Here is a 21,043-nt window from a genome sequence, read left to right on the forward strand (position 1 = left end):
TTAATAATACATGCCCGCCTCCCCCAGCCCCTCTTCGCTGCCTTATTTCCATATTGATAGCAACCTTAGGTCAGCTAAACTACAGCAACAGTGCTCCAGCACTTCAACAAAAGTTGTGGGTGGTCGGGCGGGGGGCAGCAGCAGCAGCAGCAGCATCATTACTCTGTTCCTATGTGCCACTAATGCAAGTATCTGTTGTCCCTTCTTAGTTGGTTTCTTGCAGTTAAACGGTATCCTCTCGTGTCAGCAAATGTGTTTGTAGTACAACTGTATGTGTGTGTGTGTGTGTTATCAGGAATGGTCCCCATCTCACAATCTGAAGAGCCTGAAAAAAAAGCAGATGGCAGCGAGGGAGGCCATGGCTCGCCAGACGGTGTCGGATGCCGAGCAGAGCAGCGTTGAGTCCTCGGTCATCAGGTGTGTTTAAAGTTCTATGATGCCTTTTCTTTCAGAGATAAACATCACGTGTGGAAAGTTTTCAAATCCTTTCATCGGGAATGATCTTACATATGCTTCTTCTTTTTTAAGTTTCATCTAATCCTCTTGTAGGAAATATTCAGACTCCACAAGGATGAAACATGAAGTGTCCTGTATAGAAAATTTCAGATATCTCTAGATGTGCTCAACCTTGTTCAGGTCTATGTGCTGGCTGGGGCACATCAGTTTCCCCCAGTACGTTGCACTACTGTATTTTCCTGGTGGTCAACATGAGGTTCTGGTCTAACTGAAATATAAGCCTTCACCTCGGCCTGAGACCCGAAGGAAAAAAAAAAGGTTTTTTTTTTTTTGTGTTTTTCTGAAATGTTCTTTTCTCAATCCTAACTATTCTTCCAGTTTCCTCACAGAATGATGCTGTGGCTAATTCATACTGACGGGATGATGCACTGATGGGAATTTTGTCCAAGTAGATTTGTATTATTCAGACTGACACCTGAGCCTGGTACCTGCATGAATTCATATTTAAAAAGAAATACAAGTTTGATTAGCTCACTGAATCACACATAGGTTAGGGATTAAAGTAGGAACATGGTAAAATGACATGAAACCAATATCAGATATCATCTAGCTTTATGTTTGGACTATAAAGTTGAAAACTAAAATCTAATCATGAACTTCATTTAATTCCAACACTGTGGTTAAATCTCATTTTGCTTTTTCTGGCCAAAACCCAAAGTTAATTATTTTGTTCCTTCCCACACCTGTCTGAAAAAATGTCCTGCTCCTGCCAAATAATTGTGTTAAGGTGCACAAATGCACACAAAGTCTCAACGCAGCCCTCCAGGTTTTGTTTCCTGTGGTCTGACTGTATTCCAGGTGCCTTTAGACAAACTACCAACAGGTCCAGTGTCTTTCTGCTCTTTCATAAAGGCCTGATTGGTTCCCTCTGAATGACTGTCATCTCGTGTCCCTGTCTGACCAAAGCTTTTTGTCCCAGATCACTCAGCTTTCCAAGCCAGAGAGATCTGGGAAATCTACTGATGGTTCCCAGCCTAATCAGCAATAGAAAGACGAGCTTTTCTCCTTTAGTGTTTCCTCCCCCACATTGATACGAGTCAATCTGTTTGCCAGGTCTGTTAATTGCATCCAACAGTTTTTAAACACTTGCAGAGAGGATTAAAACAATAACACAATAAGTGTCATAAGCACAAAATTTTCAATTGAACCTAATTATCTAACATCCAGTAGCCGTTCCCAGCAGACTGCAGCCAAAATGCAGAAATATTTTACGGGTCATTGATTTTACTTCTTCTTTCAGATTTAATAAACTAAAAACGATGTATTTCTAACTGACGGTGTACTTCAGCTTCTCCCACATCTTATCTGCTGCCTCTGGCTTACAAATAATCTTTAGAAGAAGTGACAGTAGTTCTGCTTTTCCATTATAACCAGCAGAATGCCAAAGATAACCAGCCCAAAGTGTTTCATACAAAATATAATGCAGAATTGTGTTTTTCTACTTTTTTCTCTCTCCCCTCTTGCAGTCTCCTTCAGGATGCTGAGAGCAAGTCGGAGACCAGCCAGGCCATCTCAGCCAGGGAGCACTTTGTATTCACTGACACAGACGGGCAGGTCTATCACATCACTGTAGAGGGGAACACGGTGAAAGATGGTGCACGAGTTCCCCCTGATGTGAGTCCAGTGACACCCAGACCCACTCTCTTGTCTTTTTTTTTTATATAGGCTTGAAGGTCATCCTTACAACATTTTTATGAACAAGGATTGTCCTTTTACAACTCAAAAACTTTATGCTGTTTTCCTTTTTTCTAAGTTGTATCTTCTATTTTGGTCAGTGTTTGTATTTATCTGCTTTTTTGTTTTCTTCAAGCTATTTCTCATCCCTTTCTTTTAAAATTGACCCCACACTTCCCTGTGTACTACATCCATCTCTGTCCAGTCTCTTCTACGGATGAAAACACTGATAAGTGCCGCGTTTCTCTCCTTTCCTTTTAACCGCCATCATTATATGTTCTTGGTCAGACAGTTCACAGTTTCTCGTATTTAAGAGCAAAGTTTCTTGACAACATTTCTTTCTTCGCATCTGCAATGCACCATTTCAATTGTTTTAGAGCCTAACTCACTGGTTCCTCCACTGTGAAAGCCTTCACTCCCCCCTCTGTGTCCTTCAGGTTGTTTGTTGTGAGACAAATGTGGAGGATGATAAAGACATTGGCTTCAGAATAAAGGGTGGCCAACCGAAAGTATCAGAGTTAGTCATAAACAATCTACACGCTGCACAGCTTTATGTCCTCTTACCTTTTTTTTTTTTTTTTTAAAGAACAAAGAAGCACCTGAATGTGTGTTAGTCTTTCTTTTTTTAATTTTTAATTTTTTTTTGGCACCATCATTTTGTCCCAGAATGTTTTGCATCTGTTGACGTCACTGATGTAGAATGAGTCTCAGGCTGTTTGGGAAGAGAAGTGGCATTTACCTCAAAAGCATAGAAATAGGAATATTAATTTGCCCTGACAGTAAAATGACCAGACTAAAGGTATTTCTGAAGATGTGATTTCTTTTCATAACATTCTTATAAGGTTTGATTATGAGTCATATATTTCTTCCAAGAAAGGGCCCTTTTTATTTATTCATTAAGGATGATATTCAGTGTTTTATGCAATTTTTTCAGAGGTCTTTTGGAAGATTGTCTTCAGAAACTTTCAGACACTGTTAACCTCACTGAGCTGAGTCATGCTGTCGTGTAGGTAGCAGCCTCTTGGGATAATACAGTCTGCATCTGTTACTTTACACTATGAATCTACTTTCCTTGAACTTTCTTATTAAACACAATAACATACATGTCATACATTATTTTCAAAGGAAAGCTTTGTATCATGTCTGGACTTTCTTTGCTATGGGGGGGAATATTTTGCACAATAGACGCAGGCTTTACCTGCAGATGTTAAAGCCTCATTATTGTGACAAATAAAGATTATTTTTCCAAAGGTTTTCTTTTATTCACTGTGAGAAAAGTGACAGAGACGACTAAAAAGTTTCACACGCTGTGGGTGAGCTGGTACTTAATGTCTTCACATCAGCATTCTGTCTCCAGGCATAGCCTAGCCGTACTGAAAGCCAGATGCCACGCTTGTTTACCACTCAGCTGCCAAAGATATTTCAATTTACTGTCTTGTTTTTATTCACGCTCAAACATTAAATTTTGGAGAGCAGAGTGTTTTATAGCAGAGGAATAAAGAAGACTTTTATGTGCATTGAAATGATGCAGTTTTTAAAACCTAGAGGCTGGCTGCATGGAAGGTGTGACGTGTAAACAATGACATACTTCTTGTTGATGCATATCTGCCGTTTCTGGAGGATAATCACAGACGTCAGACTGCAGGTCTGAGGTGTCATGCTGCACACTGCAAGTTATCTCAGCAGTCTTAAGGGGAATAGCTACAGCAGCTCCTTTGTAAAGCTGCTGGATCACATTTCTTTAAATCTTTTTGTCTGTCAAAGTTTGAAAATAATCACAGGAGGTATGATGCATAAATTCTCTTTAAACTTTAAATGATGTTCCAATACTACTCAGTAGACATTTTTAATTGTTTGATTTAATCATATATGTGATCCGTCTTCGTTCTTTCGACTTAATGTCTCAGTAATTACTATCGGTGTTCTCTGTTGCAGGGCAGCATGGGTAGTATTGCCTGCATCGCCTGGAAAGGTGACACCCTGGTGCTTGGAGATGTCGATGGAAATCTCAACTTTTGGGACCTTAAAGGTCGTTTGTCAAGGTAAAAGCTGAAATGTTTCCTGCATGGTAATAGATTAATTTGCTGATGAGCTATTTGGAGCTTTAAAACTGTGCGATTAATCAGCAGATGAATTGATGTTAAAAACAAGCTTAAGATGCTGTCTTTGTATTTGCTTGATTACAATCTGACATTATTACCAACCATTATTTCCAATGTATCCAGTTTAATTGGATCAGATGATGTACATGATGCCATCAGAAGTCGCTCAACACTACAAAATCCATTATCATCAATGCATTTATTGTTGAGGTGCCATACACCCCCCACCCCCAAACAATGTGCTGCTAAAAAGCTTTGATTAAGCTGCTCAACCAGTTTGCACAAATAGTCATCCTTCACATGTTGCCTCAATCACAGCACAGGGTCACCAATACTGATTAAACTTCATTTTATTTTACGGATTATTTTACACTTTTTAATTTGAGGATTAAAAAAAAACAAAAACTGTATTTTTATTTTTCTGATTTTTATTTGTATTAAGTAACCCTCATAAACTCTACACTGTTCTGCTTTCAAATGAAAGCTTTTGTGTGTAGCAGTCTTGTATGCCTGTGCTGTTTAGTTTACTTCCTCTAAATAATCCATGTAAATGACAGTAAATGCACTTTTTAAAAAAAAAACCCAAAAAAAACATTTATTGAGCTTTATTGAACAAAACTGTCAATGATTAAAAAAAAAAAAAAAAAAAAAAAAAAAAAATTTTTTTTGTTTTCTTGCTCCTCAAAGTAGTTCCAAATTATTCTGCATGACGGTGGGTGTGGTTAACACAGAGAGTTGCTTCTTCCACATTTTTTCTGATGCAGATAAAACAGATTGTTTATTGTAAAACAGCTGATCGAGGTGGTGAGAAAGTACAAAAATTTCTACATGTTGCAACACAGACCCAGCCGTGTGCACAACTCGCCCTGCCGCGGACAAAGTTTCTCGTTAAATATGAAATAACAGGGTTCGTTGCGCATAAAAGCTATGCTAATTTTTTCTTGTTCTTGCAGCCTCGAGAGCAAATACAAAGCTCTCGCTTCTCATGGCGTCTGTAACAAGCTTCAGTCTTAATGAGAATTGGTAAAGCCTGGGCAGAATACAGCTTTATGCAAGCCAAGTATTCTGCATCAAGAGCTACTGGGGACTCCATAGACACCAGCAGAACTCATATCCTATGTGCTCAATTTGGATCACAGTGTACTTGCAAACAGCATTAAAATATGATTATTTCCATTGTTTTAGTCATAACACCAGTTTTACTGTCAATGACTGGCGTTTCCATTCACCTTGCACCAAGATTGCATCCCAAAAACGTCCTGAATTTCCAAAGTAAAAATAATTAAATGCAAGCAGATGGAGTGTCTCCCCATTTAAATACATTGTTTATTAGCTTTTATCTATTTTTCTTTTTTTTTTTTTTTTTTAACTGGAACCAAAAGTTATTTTTTATTTTCTTTACCATGTCATTATCAGTATTTCTATGTAAGTGTTTAAAAAACTGACCTCACTAGGATGTCAGGGGGAAAAAAGTGTGTTCAAGTTATAGATAAGGAATTGTGCAAATATGAGTAAAGCTGATGTTTTCAGGGGCATCCCAACACACCGTGGCTGGGTGAAGAAGATCCGCTTTGCCCCTGGTAAGGGCAACCAAAAGCTGCTGGTCATGTACACAGATGGAGCAGAAGTCTGGGACACCAAAGAGGTTAGCCATGACACCCCAATTCTCAGCCAACTGTTTGTGAAATGTCATCATGATGGCATCTCTGTTGTTGATTTAGAGATTTATTGATGCATTCGGAACACATTATAAAAATGCCTGCAAGCATCGCTTCACTGCACCTCAGAAATGAAATTGTGGGAAAAAAAATAAAGAAAAAAAGAAGCTGCAATAGTTTTTCAGCTCATTGCATGTGTTTACAGTGGTTTACTGTGATTGACTCATTTGGTTTCCATGGCACTGGGCTCACTGAGGCACAGCGGTATTGTTATAGCGTGTATTAAACTAATGTCTTCTCACTAAAGGAACACTGCAGTAATAATATATCGTGTAATTTTCCTGTAGTGTTAAACAGTCATTACAGTGCATGTAAGTATACATTGCTTGTCCCTGACATGTAAGAGCTCTGCTTTAACAGGATGAATGATCTCTGCGCCTCTTTACCAACAGTATTATCCTCCCTGCAGTACTTATCTTACCTCAGTTAAGAATCCTTCCACTAGAGTTCATCATTTGGCATTATATAATAAACATGCCTTTCTGTTATTCTTTTCTTGCTTATCATCTTTATCCACACCACAATTATTTCGTCAGCCCACCCAGGTGCATTGAGCTTTTAAAAGAGTGTCCACGTTAATGTGGACAAAGATAGACGTCTTGGTAAATGGAAGAGCATAAGGTGGAAGGAGATTGTCCCCAGTGGAGCTCTGTTTTCTGGATACTGTTCAGTCCACAGTTGGGAACGGCAGACAACAGATGGATCAAACTGTAAAGGGAAACGAGGAACAGTTACAGAGCAAGAGAAGAAAAGGAAGAGAGGAAATGCAGAGAGACTTCTGAAATGCTTCAGTGCTTTGCTGACAGCTGGGTTACACCGACTGCTGGCTCCTAGAACACAGGAGAGAGAGGTTTTTGAGAATATCCCCTGGAAAGACTGTTGACTCTTTAATTTACTTTAATGTACTCAATATAAATCACTTAACACCAGTGCACCTAGCTGACCAGTTGTTTAAACAGCACACCATTACCGGTCTTTTTGCACAAATATTCTGCATGTTCCATTTTTTGATCTTGTTGAAGGTGCTTTAAAAGAAGCCGTTCCATTTTAGTAAAACAGTTAGCTCTGTTAAGCACATTGTTTGGTTTAGCAGTGACTGTCTAATGGCTTAATTCCTCCAAATCTGTGGCTGTGAGATAAAAAATGGAATCATTAGAATAAAAGATTTCATATGATTGTTTCATTGAGGCGTGAGAAAGTTTTTCTGATCCTAACTCTTCTGTTTTTAGGTCCAAATGGTCAGCAGCATGCGCATCGGTCGCAATGTGAACTACCGCGTCTTAGACATTGATTGGTGCACATCAGACAAGGTTGTACTGGCATCGGATGACGGCTGCGTCCGAGTGCTGGACATGGCTATGAAGTCCGCCAGCTATCGCATGGATGAACAAGATCTGAGTGGTAAGCAAGGGAACAAAGAATCTGAAGGGATGAAAGAGAAAAATCCCATATAAGAGTCTCAAGTACACAGAGTACATTCACACCTCCTGGTGTAAAAGGCACAGTGTAATGTGGAGTACCTGTTTGCCTGTGTGGAATATCCTCAGATCCAGTGTGGTGCCCTTACCTGTTGTTGCCCCGAGCTGCCCTCACCCTCAAGGCTTTCCTTCTGCTGCAACCCTGGTCAGGAACCTTCACTATGGACATCACTCAGGTGTAAGTCTCTTAAACTTGTTATATAAAAGTGTAAAATCTAAAGCATGTCAGAAACACACAGAAGGGACCTTTCATATATCCAAAGAACCCTCTAAGAGGCGTCTGCTTGGTGAGTTAAACTTGTATTATGACTTAGAATGATGTTATAACCAGATATTTTAAGCGCAGGAATTATTAGCAAGCTGGTGTGAGAGATTAGAATAAGTTTTAACAACAGATGTTATCTGTGTGAAAAATCTTGAAATATTTTTTCCCATTTTAATGTGTAATACTTCTGTTTATTGAGGGGTGTGACTACATATACATATATATATATATATATATATATATATATATATATATATATATATATGTGTGTGTGTGTAATCCGCTGGACATTTGCTTTCTTGCTGACTTATTGTTAATGCAAAGTTTTGTTTTACAAGTAAGTAAAACAGTACTTTAAATTCGGTTCACACAGCAGTATTAGGCTAAAGTACTTCAGGTTAAATCAGTATTTCTTTTCTCGCATATCGTTTACTGCACAGCTTTGAGAATAAAGAAAGAATAGTATGCAGATTTTTTAATATTGTTTTAACTAAAGATAATCTTTAAAGTTTTTTAAAAAGATGCGACCTATAGACTGACTTCATGCTGAAACGAGCCAAATGAAATGGATTTTTACTGAAGTTTCATTATGTTAATAGGATCAATATAATGACATCTTTTTTTTTTTTGCAGCTGTAAATAAATGTTTGCAAATAATTTTAGAGATTGTATTTATAAATCAAGTTTTGGCATCCAGCAAAAACAACCTGCCCAAAAAATTCAAGTTTTAAGAAAATTCAAGAAAATGATTTCCATAGTTGTAAAACAGATTTGCATTTGTGGAAAACAAGTCATTTATAAATATCTTGTCCAGAGAAAATAAACTGCTTGCAGTACTATAAAAGTGCTGTTTCTAATTTTGTCTCTGTATTTTTACCTTTATCTGATTGGATGGTGACTAATTTCCCATCCTCACACACCACGGTATACTCTAAAGGAGCGTAGATATGTTTTAGCTACAGCCACAAGGCTGCAGTGCAGGCCCCAAAGCCACATAGAAAAGGGCAGCCACTTCGACAACAACCTGCAGACCAAGCAGGCAAAACCACTGGTGTGAACGGTGCCCAGGAAGAAAGCACTGGAATTAAAAAGTAAAAACACAAGCCCAAGACCATAAAAACATTTATAAGCCACTAAAAAAATCTTAAACTCAATCCTGAAGAGTACAGGGAGCCAATGCAGTGTGTATGGTGTAATGTGTTGCAACCCTCTTGTCCTGGTTAGAGCTCATGCTGCATTAACTATAGGTAGGAAATGCTGTTTTTGGAAAGACCAGAAAGCGGTACATTACAATAACCGAGTCTGGCAAGGCAGGGAAGTGGGCAGACTCTGGCTATATTTTTAGGATCATAAGTCCTTTTGTTGTGACATTTCTAATATGTGGAATAAAATCCAGCTAAGAGTGGAAAAATGACACCCATATTTTCCACACACTGAGAAGGCTTAAAGTGTTGTCATTTCTATAAAATAATGTCTCTTTTGTCTTCAGAACCTATTATTAAAATTTTATCTTTGTCCAGGTTGATCTGTCCAAAATTCTCCGCCATCTATGACTATATATCTAAAAGATAAGACCAATAAGATGACTTTATTTTCAGTACTTATTGTTACGACCATCGTTAACACACTTGGAATTGAATTTGATTCCATCCGGATTGATAATAAAATTAATTCCAGGTTATCAGTAAATTTCCACCTTTGGTAATTTCCTGTATTGTGACTGCATCAATGCTTTTCTTTCAAGCTGCCTATAATAACTCCGGCAGCTATATTAGCCTTGAACGCTACCTGACCTCGGTGTAAGTGCTATGATAATATAATAGACTTTTCTTGACACCACATTCAGTGAGACTTCTGTAATCACACAGGTTATCTGATATAATATAAACCTGGTTTTCATTTCAGGAAAATGTGAAAGGACCTGTTAAATTGACTTAAGTCCTTTTTTTTTTCCAGAGATTACAGTGAAAAGGTTGAGATTAAAGGCCTGATCCAGGAGCAGCTCAACTCATTGTCGAAGTGAGTTATCACGCGTATTGCTGTGTATTTTAATAACAAATTAGTGTGCTTACATTATTAACCCTAAAGTCATAATGCAAACACCACAAGTTAGACTCTAGCACATGTTTGTATATTTATATGTCTGAGCCAGGTATGTTTTGATATAGATTTACCTCCTGCGATGGTTCCATGGTTCCTTATGTTTAAGCTGCAGACCCAAGTAGCGTGTAGTCTGTTAGCTAACAAATAAAACCAACAGAGGTTCTGGCGCTGCTGAGTTTGAGAAGCGTAATTGGCTCTGGCTGTGTTCTGATTTTCCGTCTGTGATTGGCTCCCCAGTGATATGAAGAGTGTGCTGCAGGACCCCGAGCTCAGTCTTCTGCAGCGCTGCCTCCTGGTCTCACGGTGAGTTACAACACTGTTACGTGCTGTTACCGCTGCTTTTTGATGTGCAAACTGCAATGCCATGAGGGATTACGGCACACTTGGAGGTGGTTCATGCTGACAGAGTTCAGTAGCAGTTTACATGAACTAAAACAAATTGGAAGAAAGGCATGATAAAAAAAAGGCCTTCTACCGTCTGTGTTACGACTGCTAATATATAATAAAACAGCTAATGTACATGAATACATTTCAGACTTCTTAGGATTATCGGATCAAAGTAAAAATCTTTGCGTATTTGGATACTTACTTAAATTAAATAGTTTAAAGAAGTCGGTGTAATGTTGTGTTTCGATGTTGTTTAAAACATTCATATTAGCAGCCAGAGTATGAAATGATAATAGTTACCGTGTTTGTACTGTGTGATTCATTTGCTCCAATAAAAATCATGATAATAGAGCTGATGTCTGCAACTCTGATCTCCTCTCTGCTTCGGACCTTATTTTTCCCAAGTATTTGACAAATCTAGAGCACCATAATAGAGCAGAAATGCAACATTTTCCTTTCTTTGCGTCCTGATATTAAAGCTGTGATTTCTCCAGAAACTCCAAAAAAGCCCCTAATCTTTTTTTTTCTTTAAATATTGCAGCTATACTTCCACAGAACTCATGAAGATGTCTGCAACTCCCATGCCGTTGTAAAAATGCTGCTAGGTAACCTAGCAACAGCTGTGTGCCTGTGCAGTTATATTAAAGGAGGCTGGAGGGACTAAACAATTCAAGAAAAAGCAGCAGGAGGAGGGGGGGCTCACTGACAGATTGAGGCGTGGGGGCAGGAAGATACAGGATCTATGGTCATTAGCGAGCGTACTACTAAGGAAACCATGTGACATATGAGACTGCACAGTGTGACTAATTACACCAAGGAGAGCATCTTTCTCTCCAAATCTAGCTGACACATTGTTGTGGTAAACTTCAGGCTGTTTGGGGACGAGTCTGACCTTCACTTCTGGACAGTGGCCTCCCATTACCTCCAGTCATTTGCGCAGGCTCGTCAGCTAAGTGTGACCGCTGGAGAGGGAAATGAAGGAACCCAGCCATCCCCTCAGAACCACCTGGACATCTGCCATGACATCTTATGTGAAAGTTCTTACTTCCAGGTCAGTAAACCAAGTTCTTTTCTATAATGAACATAGAAAAAAAGATAGGTGAATAACTAATCTATGATTCCAGCATTAAAAGAAATAAGCTTAGAAATCCCCTCAGGGGTTTTCCAGAGTTGGAACATGCACAAACACCATAAGCCAGTTTCTTGTCATCCATAATTCCCACATCATTACAGTCACACATACCATCTCTGACGACATTGTGTATCACCTCTTGCTTTTTTCCTGAAGTCTCTTTTACACAGAGGGCAACAAGCGATTCCAAATGTTTGAGGTCAAATCCATCTATCATTGTATTCCTTACAACATTTAATTCCCCGAACACTCCCATGGAGTGATTCTCGCCTTCACTTGGACAGATGCATTAATAAAGAAATATCTCTCTTGTTTCAAGCATTTTTAAATCAATACACACTGTTGAGAAGTGTCCAAGGCCGTTGAGACAATGCCACTCTATCCAAATAATTTGTTTTTAAGAGTTTGTGAAAACTTCCTTGAGAGAATGCATATTAAATGTTTGGTAGGAGATGTTTTCCAGGAGCATTTTTTTTTTTTTACTATATTGGATAAAATCTCTTTTGCATCCCGATTGCAGCCAATTAATTAAATACTCTAACACCAAAGTAAAAAATGTTCAGTCATCTGTGGAACGGACAGGACTGAAAAAACACCATCCTGTCATTTTAAGCAGCCCGTTCTATATGACTGGATGGTGATATGTGTCTATCAAACTCAGCTGCCCTTTGTCCCTCCCCCTCAACCCTTCTGTGCATGCCCCTGTTAATGCATGAATCTCAGAGGCTTTGAGCACTTTAAAATGCAACAGTGTTTTTAGTTTAAAATGTGCCATGCTTTTTCAGCATGTCCTTAAAAATAGGTTAAATAAAGGACAATAAAAGTAGCAGATCATAAAAACACGGACAGCAGATGAACAGCCTCTGAAAGTATTGTCCATTGGAAATAGAAAAGAAATCCTGCAAAGAACCAGATGCAGGACCTGACTATGTTTTGGACCTAAGCTTATCAGAAATGGTCTCCATGGATGAGTGGCTGTCAAGAAATCTTCTTAAGGAAACAAAATGGGGAGAAAACTCTGAAGTATGCCATGAGACAAAAGAACTGCAGTGAAAATTAAGGGCAACAGGTCTTATGGTGTGATGAACCTCTGAAAAAAGGCAAGAACCAACCAAAAAGGAGCTTTGAAGTGTCCGTCAAGATACTTAGAGTGCTATGAGTGACGACTTCTAAAATCTCATATCATTTGTATAGGAGTGTTGAGTTGAACAATAAATGTTCTCACACCAGATATTGACTTAAAAGCCACAACATTGGCAGCTTTTCACACTTTGCCACTCCTAATGAACACTAATTCAGCCTCAATCTTGCATCCAGTCTCTTCTCTGAACTCTCTTCAGCCAGTAAAAGTGAGTTCAGTGTTGACTCTTGTCTTCTTTCTTACTGTTTCCTTCGCTCTTTCTTTTCCTTGCTTCCTTTGTTAATGCCCTCTTGCATTCCTTTGCTGAGTCAGCCATGTGTCGATATTGAGTTACTGATATGTGGCGCTGTGCATGATGATCAATACGAGTCAGAAATACAGTTTTAAACTCCTAATAATACAAACTCTTTTGCCTTATATATTGTATTTTCATTCATATTTGCACATATGTCCAAAAATGTCTGCATCTTTTTCTTATATTCTAACAATATATAAAGATACCTGGGTTGCTCCTGACTTGTGCACAGTACTGTAACAATGAGATATTATTCAAATTAATTCAAGAATTTCTGCCTGGGTCTCATGTTTTTGTCCACATTTTCTGTCAATATATGCAAGGTACAAGTAGAAAGGAAGAACATGAATAGTCACTCAAGAAATGCTTTTACTTAGCATTAAGGTTTAAATGGACTGTCTGATTTCAGCTCAAAGAAGTCCAATTAAAAAGTCTCACATAAGTGTGTCTTTTTAAAAAAATATGTATATATTTGTGCCTTTTTGGCTTTTTTAGAGATTACACTTCGTTCTGCTTTTGTAAAAGCTGTACAGCCTGTTAATGAGGACCCATGCAGTGATCAAAAAGTTACAACTTCTGAGAAGTTACCCAGACATTCTGCAGCAGCATTTAGCTCCTGCGGTCATAAAACGGCTTTAGTGGCAGTAGCTTGACTGTAATGACTAATATCCATGGCTTCAGTATAGAGCGCACAGTTCTGAAGTTACTAAACTCATTTGGTGTCTCTGCATGGGTTTATTCTGATGGTTTTAACTTGAAGGAAAATTTGTCATTATGATGAGCAAAAAAAAAAAGGAAAAGGATTGTGTGATAAAAATGGATAGAAAAGTGAGCACACAGACAGTCATAACTCTGCTGCTTTTTCTTTATAAAACCATAATTCTTTGGCTGTTTTCATGGTTCGTGCCAGTCATTTCCTGACTGAGAAGTAAAAAAAAGAAGAAACATCAGCGAACGTGTAATGAAATAATTAGGAAACAGCCGCCAGTAATAAAAGGCAGCGGAGGAGGCAGGCATGAGAGAACCTCTTGAATTTTTTAAACACCTTATAATTACACTCTCCATCTCTGGAGTATATTTTCCTGTAATTGTCCTCCCTTCTCTCTCCTCCTTTCTTTCCCCTTTTTCTTCATCATTACTCATATAAATAGCGTGGTGTGTGAACAGTGTGCACTGACACATTTCTTCATTGAGTCTTTCCCTCACAAGGTTTGACTATTGATCTTTGGATGAAGTGTGTAACACAAAAACAGCAGTGCATTAACTTGCTTCTCCACCTTTACCGCCTAACAGAAGTTCCAGTTGGATCGGGTTCACTTGCAGGAGGTGAAGCGTTCCAGTTATGAACACACCAAGAAATGCGCTGACCAGCTCCTCCTGCTGGGCCAGGTAAGTACTACACCCCCCCCCCTGTGATCTGCATGGACGCTTACTGAATAAATTGCACTTTTCCACATGGAAGTAGGGTCTCATCTTCCTGCTCAGATATTTTAGATTTCAGATATCTTGTTAAATGTTTTGTATTTGTTTTGAGATTGGCATTCTGCAACATATGAATGATGAGGTCACCTGCTTTTTCACACATAGCCTTTCTTGCCTTCACACTCTGTAGCCGTAAACACACTATAGTCATAGTCCTAAATGGATCCTATCAGTTCTGAAGACAGCGAGTGCTGCCTCCATCCTCCTCTGCGCCCCACTCTGTGGGGTCTGGCATCTCTTCTCTCAGTGTCACCGGTCTTGCTGTAATCACAGGCTGCAATCAGCCATCCAACACTCAGACACACAGAGGTCAGCCTGTACCAACCTCAGCGAGAGACTGAACCTTCATCTTCCCCAGATGAAAAGTGGAATAATGAACATAAATTCCCCCTCTTAGTTCTGCTCTGCTCAGCTCTCTCGCTGCGGTTACCTGCCGGTGATGTTAATGCTTTGTTTTCCTTTGCTGCCTCAGTCATCACGCTGTCTTCCCTTTGTTGTGGCTCTCAGACAGACCGGGCGGTGCAATTACTGCTGGAGACCAGCGCAGACAACTCCAGCTACTACTGTGATTCACTCAAGGCCTGCTTAGTGACCACCATCACCTCCTCGGGCCCCTCACAGTCTACAATCAAGCTTGTGGCCACCAACATGATTGCTAACGGCAAACTCGCAGGTAGCATTTCTGTATGCCGGTCGGCACGTAGTAAAATTCTGTTTCCATGAGAAAATTAGAAGTAATATGCCCTTTAACATTTTCTTTCATTTATTTAATTACTGAAGGACAACAGCAGTAAGATATTCTGCTTTTCATCATTTTAGATTAAAATAGAGCTGCTCTTGTTTTCTTGGAAATAAACCAAATGATTTAACTAATACACTGATAAATCTTCTAACTGCTTTCTGGGAATTTGTACATAATTTCTTCATCTCACACATGCTTAGAACTTGTCTACTTTTGCCCTTTTTCAGAGGGAGTTCAGTTATTGTGTTTGATTGACAAGGCAGCAGATGCCTGTCGATACCTGCAGACCTACGGGGAGTGGAACCGAGCCGCATGGCTGGCTAAGGTAAGTCGGCGTGACGGCGTCCATCAACAGGAGGCAACAGACACACTGCAGTGCTTGGACTATCTGTGAAGTGTCTGGTGTTAAGTTTGCAAAGTAAAAGAGAATCAGCTATTTTAAATTTGCTTTAAGAGTTCCAGTTAGCAGCATGAGTCCAAATTCATGTGAAAATCCACAAGAAGGTCACACCTGCAGGCTGCTGCACTCTGTTTTTACCTTGTACGTTGTTTTTACATCATATATGCAAGTTCATGACTAAGTCAGCGTTCTGTGGGCTTCCAGGTGCGGCTGAATCCAGCAGAGAGCTCAGACGTGCTGAAGCGCTGGGCAGAACATCTGTGCTCCCCACAGGTCAACCAGAAATCCAAAGCCATCCTCGTGCTGCTTTCCCTTGGCTGCTTTTACAAAGTGGGAGAAATGCTGCACAGGTACGAACCATTTAAATATCGGTGCTCATCTGCAGTGATTTGCTGTTTGGAAACCCTTCAGAAATGACTTCTTCTCTTTTTCTAAGTTTGTAAATTTCCATTTACTTATATTCTGCTTGGAGTCTCCTTTCAATAATATTTGACATTTTTTATATTATTCTCCAGATATTTATGAGTTTCAGAGTTTAAACAAAGGTCTTTACCGTGTTACATGGTTACTGCCAATACAAATCCATGAATGAAACAAAACCACTGTTACTTTTCTTATTCTATTTTCTACACATCAAGTCTTTTCATGGGAGATTTATTCACCCACTGACTTAAACACATTATGGTCTCAGTTTCTGTCTCTCTCCATTTTTTTCTCCTGAATATATTATTAGATACTTGGATATGGACTGACCCTGTGTCTCTTACCTCAGCATCGATCTGCTGCTGATCCTCAGTCTTGACAGCTTTTGTTCCGAGATGCCCCTGGCAGCAAAAAGCGCTCTCAGCGAATTAGACAGTGATCAGGGCGACAGGGTTGATGTATGCTTCAGGAACGGAGACATGAAGGCAAGGATGATGCTGGTTCCTGGCAGCAGTTCTAACTTCCTCCTGTCCGTGTCTTTCTTTTCTTGTCTCTGTTTCCCGGCCAGCATGAGGCACTTTGATCGCGCCGCGCTCTTCATTGAAGCTTGTCTGAAGTACGGGGTGATGGAGGCCAACGACACTTCGAATATCCTTTTAAAAAAAACCATTATTATAATCCGAAGGCCATTTATAATCAGAGCTGAGACTCTCCATTTCTGTTGCAGACATGCATCTCATAACTGGGAGCTTTTCCTGCATGAAGTTCACTTTAAATCACAGTTTTATATTCTTAGTGGGCATTTGACACAGTGAGATCATAGAATTTAGCTAAAGGAACTTAAATTATTCTTTATAGTTCTGTTGTGTCTCACCTCAGCACATTGTTTTTATTTTTGCACGTATACATTTCTGTATTTCTTTGCTTTCCAGTAATTAGACTGGCTTTTCTTCCTTCTGATCCACAGCAGGATCAGTCTCCTGCAAGATACAGACAGAAAATTCCCCAATCAGTGAGCTGCAGATTGAAGATAGAATCATCCACCTTATTACCAGACAGCAAAGAAATGAAGACATAAATTAATCTGGAAATAAATGAAAATATTAATAAATAAAAAGCATGTAGAAAACATAGATATTGTGGGAAGAAATATATATTAAAATAAATAAATAGATACAAATTGGTAAATTGTTAAAAAAAAAAAAAAAAAAAGAACTGTCGAAGTACAAAAATGAATATAGAAAGAAAAAAAATTCATGCATAAATCTTTCATGATATATTTATAAATGTTTAGTAGTTTGTTTGTTCAGCTGTTCATTTAGTAACTTATTTATATTTTGCGTTTTTTTTATTTATTGATTTTTGCATCACGTTCAGCTGAAGAACTTCTCGTCTTTATCTCGTCTCAGCTCAAAATTCAAGTCTGCCATTGCTGTTGATTTGAAGTGGGAAGTAAAAACTATTGCTCTTACTGGTTTTTTCCCCAGTGTCATTACCTGCACCATCAGCTGCTCCACAATTACTAAAATACACTTCCCCAAACTTTTCAAATTAAATAGTGACAGTCACACCGAAGCAGAGTTTTGTTGTGAGGGGTTACAGATGGATTTTTCTATTTTTGTTTTCAGTTTTCTAATAAAGTACTTTAACAAGTTGAGCCAGTTCAACAAGACTCTGATGAGACTGTGCCTGAAAGAAGATTAGTACCGCCAGTCGGCCATCTGCAGATGAGAAAATACACGTATCTCAGAATAGAACAGCAAGTCTAGTATTAGCTTGGTGTTTAGCAGGATAAGTTGAGTTTACTGTGGGAACTTGTTTTCAGGCTGGATCTATTATAAAGTAAAAATGAGTTTTAAGGCTTACTGAGCGCTAGTGTTAGCCCTAAACGCTAGCTCCCAGTCGGCAGAACCAACAGCAGAGAAACCTGCAGCCGATTGAGGAAAGGAAACTATTTTGCAGTCTTTCTGTGTCATTGTGACCAAAGCATCTCAGAGACATGCCGATATATCAGGAAGTTCTGTCATTTTGCAAAAATATGTTTTTTCAAAAGGCAAACTGGATTGTTGCACTCTTGAACTTGAGCACTTAACCCTAAAAGATTGCATACTATTTATTTGTCCCAATAAGTAGTTAGGTATCAGATGGAAATGTCATGCAAATGACCCTCAGAAAACTGACAAAAAGCTCGAGGTTGACTTCAACAATATCTATAAACCAGGTCACATTCACGGTGACAATAACATCAAGTTATTGTCAAGTGTCATTAGAAAAGCCCCACTACTTAATATTGCATTATTTATTATGTCTTTGTTGGATAATTATTTGATTAGAGTGGATTGATAAACTCATTAATAAAACAATTCGACCAACAAACATAGACAGCTAGTTATTCTTCATCAGCAGCATCACACAGCAGTCGCACAATGTGGAAAAGGCTGACCTGTCTGAAGACAACACAGTCGGTGCTGCAGTCTCACAACAAATCCCCTTTTTATGACATTTACAGTAACGGAAGCCATGACTCAGCAGTTTTTTCCCCCAACTAATTATAAATCCACAAGCATTGCAGAAACTTGGGGAAAGTTTGTTTTTAAGCCACACTGAAACATTGCGTTGTCCTTGACCCGCACGTGCACATAAACTCATTGAGGCTTCATTTCTGGAATATGCACGACTGCTACGCTCTCTTGGTCTGCGGGAGGGCGCGGCTCTTTGGGCGTCGCGGGCCGGCAGTGCTGGGGAGCAGCTGATGGAGGAGCTTTTCCAGGGAGAGGGGGGCACGCCGGACGCTATCGTCGGCGAAGAGGAAGCGGAACCGGGCCAGGAGAGCAGCGAGTGATCTCCAACATGGAACAAGAAGGTTTATTACGGGGTTTTGGATTCAGTCTTTATACAACACAACCACCATGCATGATCTCTGTCAGCATCCAGGAGGACATTATCATCTTCACATCAGCAGAACAAGCGAGTTTGTCACTGGAAAGCACCTGTAGTCGGCATTTTTTATGTACGTGTGTGTGTGTGTGTGTGTGTGTGCGTGTGTGTGTGTGATGTAAAACCAGTGTGTTTGTGCTCATGTCTAAATGCATGTAACAGCAAAAGAAAGGCTTTGTTTCTGCTTTCCATCGACAAATTACCACCACTTTTATATCAGCCTCTGTTTATTTATCACTTTAGATTCTTTTTTTCTTTTTAAATGGTTAAAATGGTTACATGTTGAGATTTTTTTTTCTGTGCCTGTATTAATAACGTCAAAGTACTGTTGTAGCTCTACACATTTAATTTGCCTTAATGTTAAGATAAAAAATAATAATGACCCGGTGTATTTATCCCCAAATGATTAGCTTCTCCTTTGGTTTCTCCGTGACTGAATTCCAAGATCAGATTTTTTGCACTTTTGAGTTTCACCAAAAAGACTTGATTGTTTAAATGAAAACATGTTTATCCATCTGTGAGACACATCGCACATTAGACGTTTAATCCACAAGTAGTGTAGCTTGCTGCTCAAACCTCTCCGAGCTAGAACTGCTGAGTGACTGTCTGTCAGATGATATGACTCGGCCGCTCTGCATTTATGAGACACTTGTGGTGTGTTATCTCTCTTCAGAGAGAAGGGAGAAGAATCTGAGCACCACCTGAGAGTTAGCATCTAATTAGCCTACGCAGGTTAAACAGGTAGTTAATTAGATGTTGAGTAATTCATTCCAGTTATCCAAATCAACATTTTAACATGTTTTTTTTTTTTAAGACTTGCAAGAATACTCAATTTGTGGATTTTGATTGTTTGTATATTGAAGTTATATTGTGTGCGTGCGTGTGTGTGTGTGTACAAAAAGAGTTATCTAAATGTGTTAATCAGACCTCTGATACATGTAGTAATCTGTGCTGCTCTTACTGTCGCTCATTAAAACCCATCATGCTGGAATGATCGACACCGACCGGCGCCTGTCCTTTACCTCTGCTTCTGCCTCGTTTTTACAAACGTATCCAGACCATCATCATCATCATCTGGAAGAGGAAAGCAAGGACTTTAGTGATTGTGTAGTGTGTGACCTTGTCCTGAAACAAGAGTATTTTCATCCTTGGGAACTTTTTCTTGTTGCTGTGTTTCATAAATGTTGTTTCTCTTCTGTGTTACAGTAAAAAAAAAAATGGCAGTGTAACTATGGCAACCTATTTTAGGGACTTCATGTTGTTTCTGTATGTATGTTTTCAGAAGCAATGTGTTCTGACCTGCCTCTTGATGACTGGCGTCACTTTGACTCACGTACACTGTTTTTCTTTCCATTATACTGCAAACGTTTAAACACCAGGCATGTTGACGTGTCTTTATGTATATTTTCTTTAACATCAGAGATGTGCTCGCGTTAATCTTTGTCCCATTCTTTATTGTTTACACAGTGATTCCCAGTGCTTTAAGCTGTATTACACAAGGAAATTATATGTATATATGGTTGGCAATAAATTCAGATATTATTAACTTCATGTTTTGGGGGGTTTTGTTTTCAATTTGAAGCTCATTGTGACACAAGAGGGCGCTCTTGTCACTTAATAAGAGCCGAAGGGTTTGTGGAGCTCTGCTGTGTAATTTGCAGGCACTTTGTAAAAGATCTGTTTTATTAATTGTTCTTTTTAATGCTCCTCTTTTGATTTCAACCCAGGTAGACTGAATTTGAATGTTCACTCATTTATCAAACCGTCTCAAAGGTGAATTAGCCACAGCGTGAGCCACTTCCGCAATTAATTACTCTTTTTTTTTTTTTTTTTTTTTAGCTCAGGAGGAGGGCCAGCAGCTGGCTTCAGCTTGCTGCCCAGGTCTAACCGTTTTCACTCTTTTCATCGCCTCAGATTTATTCATTCACATGTATTCTGCTTCTTGTCTCTCCGCTGCACAAAGAGAAGAAAAACAGTCTGGAACACACAGTCCTCACTTACTTGTGTTCCTTTTAATGGCCTGATGAATAAGTGCCGGAGAGTCGTTATGGCCAGGTCATCAGTATGCAGAGCCTCACCACAGGCTTTTTTTTTTTTTTTTTTTAAACTGTGCCACTGCTTATACATTAACTACCACCCAGCTTGCTCTGATAGCTACTTCCATCCAGCAACCCTTTACTTTATACTTGTTTTCCCACCTTGCATATGCTTTAATCCTTCTTTTCTATCCATTTTCTGCCTTTTTTTT

The 21,043-nt window shown here is 39.1% G+C and overlaps 1 protein-coding gene across 1 annotated transcript in view; it reads left to right on the forward strand.

Moving 5' to 3' along the window:
* wdr11 (WD repeat domain 11) overlaps nt 1-20,236 on the forward strand; it is a gene marked incomplete at its 5' end in the record, with an annotated part of 62,064 nt that extends 41,828 nt beyond the window's left edge. The window contains 15 exons of the mRNA XM_079248742.1: nt 296-417; nt 1,983-2,130; nt 4,126-4,232; nt 5,823-5,937; nt 7,240-7,411; nt 7,558-7,666; nt 9,710-9,772; nt 10,094-10,159; nt 11,114-11,294; nt 14,105-14,200; nt 14,801-14,966; nt 15,263-15,360; nt 15,640-15,785; nt 16,427-16,506; nt 18,498-20,236. Of these exons, the coding sequence (XP_079104868.1) occupies nt 296-417; nt 1,983-2,130; nt 4,126-4,232; nt 5,823-5,937; nt 7,240-7,411; nt 7,558-7,666; nt 9,710-9,772; nt 10,094-10,159; nt 11,114-11,294; nt 14,105-14,200; nt 14,801-14,966; nt 15,263-15,360; nt 15,640-15,785; nt 16,427-16,506; nt 18,498-18,700 (1,872 nt within the window). The 3' untranslated portion in view covers nt 18,701-20,236. The remainder of the gene's footprint in view (nt 1-295; nt 418-1,982; nt 2,131-4,125; nt 4,233-5,822; nt 5,938-7,239; nt 7,412-7,557; nt 7,667-9,709; nt 9,773-10,093; nt 10,160-11,113; nt 11,295-14,104; nt 14,201-14,800; nt 14,967-15,262; nt 15,361-15,639; nt 15,786-16,426; nt 16,507-18,497) is intronic.
* Nucleotides 20,237-21,043: the final 807 nt, after the last annotated feature.

Source organism: Telmatherina bonti, assembly GCF_933228915.1.
Source record: "Telmatherina bonti genome assembly, chromosome: 11".
NCBI classification, from domain to species: Eukaryota; Metazoa; Chordata; class Actinopteri; order Atheriniformes; family Telmatherinidae; genus Telmatherina; species Telmatherina bonti.